The sequence below is a fragment of the Plasmodium gaboni genome, chromosome 4, assembly GCF_001602025.1.
Source record: "Plasmodium gaboni strain SY75 chromosome 4, whole genome shotgun sequence".
NCBI classification, from domain to species: domain Eukaryota; phylum Apicomplexa; class Aconoidasida; order Haemosporida; family Plasmodiidae; genus Plasmodium; species Plasmodium gaboni.
The window spans coordinates 295,982-300,862 of NC_031484.1; the positions used below are offsets into that span (position 1 = coordinate 295,982).

The following is a 4,881-nucleotide window of genomic DNA, read 5'->3' on the forward strand; positions in this document are numbered from 1 at the left end:
AAAAATATATAAATATATATATATATATATATATTTTTTTTTTTTTCATTTATATGAAATTTTTCGTGAGTCAATTTATTTTTTTTTTTTTTTTTATCACATTTTATAATTTCAATATTGATATTAAAGAAATACATTTAAAATCACAGTTAAAAAAAAAAAAAAAAAAAAAAAATTGTAAATTAAATATAAGGTGTAAAGAACATATAAAGATTAAAAAAGAAACAAATTCATAATTTTTTTTTTTTTTTTTTTTTTTTTTTTAAGATGCGTACTAAAAATAATATACAGATATAGATAATATATATATTATTTATATGATAAGATATATTAGCACATTTAATGTACACATAATATACATATGATCGGGTTATAAGAATGATTAATTATAGGAAAAAAAATATATAAATAGATGCACAGGCAAATATATACATAAATATATAAATATATAAAAAAAAATATATATATATATATATATATATATATATATATATTAATGTCACATTTGTGGTGTTATTCTTCCTGGTCTATGTCCCTTTTAGAGGTTAGATTTTTTATAGATTTGATAAGGTACTTACAGTTATCTATAAGAAGTTTCCCAACTGGAGCAATATCTATGATTGTGTAATTTTTTTTCAACTCATCCATATGAGATGTCATATATACTTTAATACGAAAAAAGAATTCGTTTAATTTGATTTTTTCTATAATATCAAAGTTTTCAATATTTTCTTGTAGTATATATTCTTGTCTTAGTTTCATATATTCATCAGCTGATAATCCGTTCATAATAATTTTAGCACAATTAGCAAATGCGGAAGCTCTTATAGAATCAGTACTATCTGTAATTTTTAGATTAATATAATAATTATAGACAGGTATATTATTTTTATTACACTTTGCACAATACATAGTTTCTTCTAATAAGTTTGAAGAAGGTTCATATTCATTTTCTTCGACTGAATTACTTATCATTTTTTTATTACAATCTGGACATGCTGAATATACTGGCATATTATTATAAATTTGATCTATAAAACCATAAGTTGTGAACATAATACCTTTACCAGATAATGTATCTTCATTTGCTAGATTTACATCTTTTTTAATTTCTTGTATAGTTTTTTGTGTATCTATATTAATAAAATTTGAACTTTTGTTTATAGAATTACAAATAATTTTTTTATTATTAATCCACCAATTTTTTAGAGTATATGCTTTTTCTATATTGCTAGGATTAATTTCAATTTTTGTACGTGCATGTGATTCTAATTTTTTTCCTTGCCATTCACCTATTTTTAAATATTTAAAGCATACAATACAATTATCTCTTAAATTCATTTCATCAATTATGCATGCATTTTTTTCCCACAAAGTTACAGGTATAGTTTCAAAGCTTTCATCTATTAATATGACATCTCTTTTATCTTTATATTGTCCAGTTTTTTTAACAAATATTTGCATTTTTTCTTGATAATTTAATACAATAGCCATAATATCTACAAATGAACCAGTATTCATATTTTTTATATTATCTATAGATATAAAATTATAATTATATTTTGGAATATTTTCATTTTCTTCATCTAATATTTCTATTAAAGAATTCTCATCTAAAGTAATTTCATAATCATGATTTAAAGTATTAAATTTTTTATTTGCTACTTTTATTATACCTTTACCAATTTTATAAATCTTTCCAACTTCTATAAAATCATACCATTTGTCAACAGCCTTTCCAAAAAAATTTGCTTTTATTTCACCATCTTCATCACACAATTCAATGTTAAATACTTGTCCTTCTTTACTTCCAGATGTATATCTTCTTATATTATCTTTTGATTGAACTCTAGCCTTAATAATCCATTTAGATGAATATTGTGATAATTTATTTATTTGCATTAATATACCATCTGTCATTTTTATAACGGCATTATTTTGATAAGGAGTACTCTTCCTGTTATTTCTATTTAATGTTTTATCCTTCATCATTTTTTCATCCTTTCTTATAATATTCATATTATTTTCATTATAATTATAATCTCTTAATTCTTGGTTACTTCCTATATCTTCTTTTCTTATTTTAATATGACTATCGTCATTATTTGTGTATGTATATTCATCTTTATTATTATAATTCTGATGATGGTTAGCTGGATTCACATATCTATCATAAGTATGATAATTATTATGTTTACTACTACAACTATTATTATTATTATTATTATTGTGATTGTTATTTGGATCGTTTTCATGATTGTAGCTGCCGCTGGGGTGGCCCATAACCACACTATTATTATTATTATTATTACTTATACTATTCATACTATTCATATTATTATTATTATTGTCTATAGAAAAATATCGCTCATGTAATGATTCATCACATCTATTTAATTTTACAATGTTAGTTGCATGAGGTACACAATTAGAATTCACATACATTTTTGACGATTCGTCATTTTTATTATCATAATTTCTACTATGGTTGTTATAATCATATGGTTGGTTATGAGTCGCGTGTCTAGGATTTGTATTCATATTATTATTATGATGGTAATTATTATTATTATTATTATTATTATGATAATAATAATTATTATTTTCATTATTATGGGATCTAATATTTTTATTATAAGATTCATTACCTGGAGAATTATTTTCATAACACATATTATTTCTATTATATTCAGAAGGTCCTTTATTATAAGTATTAGTACTTTTTTGTGATGAAAATGATCTATGTAAATCATTTTTATTTTCATAATCATCTACATTCGAATTATAATTAGATATATTAGGATTTTCTTTATAAACAAATTTACCTCGATTTTGTTTATCTATAGTATTATCTATATAATTTGGTTTTTTGTCTATTCTATTATCGTCATTAACATGAGCAGGTGTCATAAAACTTTTATTATTGTCTTCTTTCATAACATGTTCGTTGTTTTGTCTGTTATAAGTATTATGGTTATATGTTTTTTCATTATTATTATAATATTCATTGGATTTATAATTCTCTCTGAGCTGTTCCCAATTTTCTCCCCTATTATGATTATTATGATTATTATTATGATTATTATGATTATTATTATGATTATTATTATGATTATTAATATGATTATTATTACCATTGTGATTATTATTACTATTGTGATTATGATTATTATTGTGATAGTAATTATCCTTTATATTAACATCATTATTAGTGTCATCATTTGAACGATTATAATACTCTCTAGATTTATTTTCATCTCTGTTAGTATATCCTGGAAGACTGCCACTACAAGCACTATATGTACTATTATTATTGACACTATTCACATTATTGTTACTCTCATTTGCTATACGAGCATAGTTTTCTCTTGAATTATTTTCATTTTTAGAATTTAATAAAAAATATGATATACTTTGTAAATGATATTTTTTAAATAAATCCTCTATATCAAAATGATCAATATTTAAATATACTGTAACTTTTTTTGCTAAGATAAATAATTTGCCATAATAATTTGTTATAGAAAAGTTTTCAATACTAATTATTTTCTTTACATAAGATATTGTATTATTATTTTCTTCAATTCCTAAATGAACTATAGCATAATATTGTGGAGGTATCGATCCATCTATTACTTTTAAAAATGTCTGATTTGCTCCTGCATTCATTTGACTAAAGCATATCAAATTTATTTCTCCATTCAACCAATTTAATGATTCTTGAGAATTGGGCTCTGTAAAAAATTTGTAAATAAAATTGGGAGTTGCCTTGGATAATATCTCTTCGTTCTTGCTCATTATGCAAATATAAACATAAAATATAAATATAAATAAATATATATATATATATATATATATATATATATATAGCAAGATAGAAATATATAATAATAATAATAATTTTATATATTTATGAATTTATATGTTGTACATATAAATATTTATATATCATATATATAATTATTTATATGTTTTATATTTTTTATAATCAAACAGGAGAAAAAAAATGATAAAAATAAAAATAAATAAATATATTATATATATATTATATATATATATATATATTATTATATTGTATTACATATTTATTTATTTTTATTTTTTAATGAATGGAATTTTTACATTTTAAAAATAAAAAATAATAATAAATTTAAAATATATAATACAATATTATATATAATATATATATAATAATATATTTATTATTTTTTTTTCTCTCTAAATATATGTGTATACATATATATATATATATATATATATATATATTTATTTTTTTATTTATTTTAATATATAATTATTTACAATTTGTTTATATATATATGTATATATTATTTACGAAAGAGATATAAAATATATACATTATTTTATTACTATATTATTTTTGTTCCTTTTTTGAACATTAGAAAAAAAAAAAAAAGAAATTATAATAAAATATTTATATTATTTTATTATTTTATAATTTATTTGTTTATTCTATTTATTTTTTTTTTTTTTTTTTTTTTTTTCACTTTATATATATATATATATACATATTATATATACCTTGAATTATTAAAACACTGTCGCTATTTGAATGGCCAAGAACAAAAGATGAAAACAACAAAAATGAAGAGTAATATATAAAAGAATAATAAAATGTATAATATATATATATATATTTATTTATTGATTTATATGTCTATATATTTCAACAATTTCAGGCTAAACGTTTCAAAAAAAAAAAAAAAAAAAAAAAAAAAAAAAAAAAAATGAAATTATTATAAAAAAAAAAAAAAATATAAAATATATAAATATAAAAAAAATTTTTATTAATTTTTTTAAAGATATCTTTTTAAATAAATATTTTAATTAAATTTTCTGAAAATTTTTTTTCTCTTTTAG

General features: G+C 19.1%; 1 protein-coding gene across 1 annotated transcript; it reads right to left on the minus strand.

Annotated features, from left to right (window-relative positions):
• Window positions 1-513: 513 nt before the first annotated feature.
• On the minus strand, window positions 514-3,798 carry PGSY75_0409600 (replication protein A1, large subunit; the record flags this gene model as incomplete). Its single annotated transcript, XM_018784162.1, has 1 exon — window positions 514-3,798. The coding sequence occupies one exon, from the start codon at window positions 3,796-3,798 to the stop codon at window positions 514-516; it is 3,285 nt and encodes a 1,094-aa protein (XP_018643324.1).
• Between the last annotated feature and the right edge of the window lie 1,083 nt (window positions 3,799-4,881).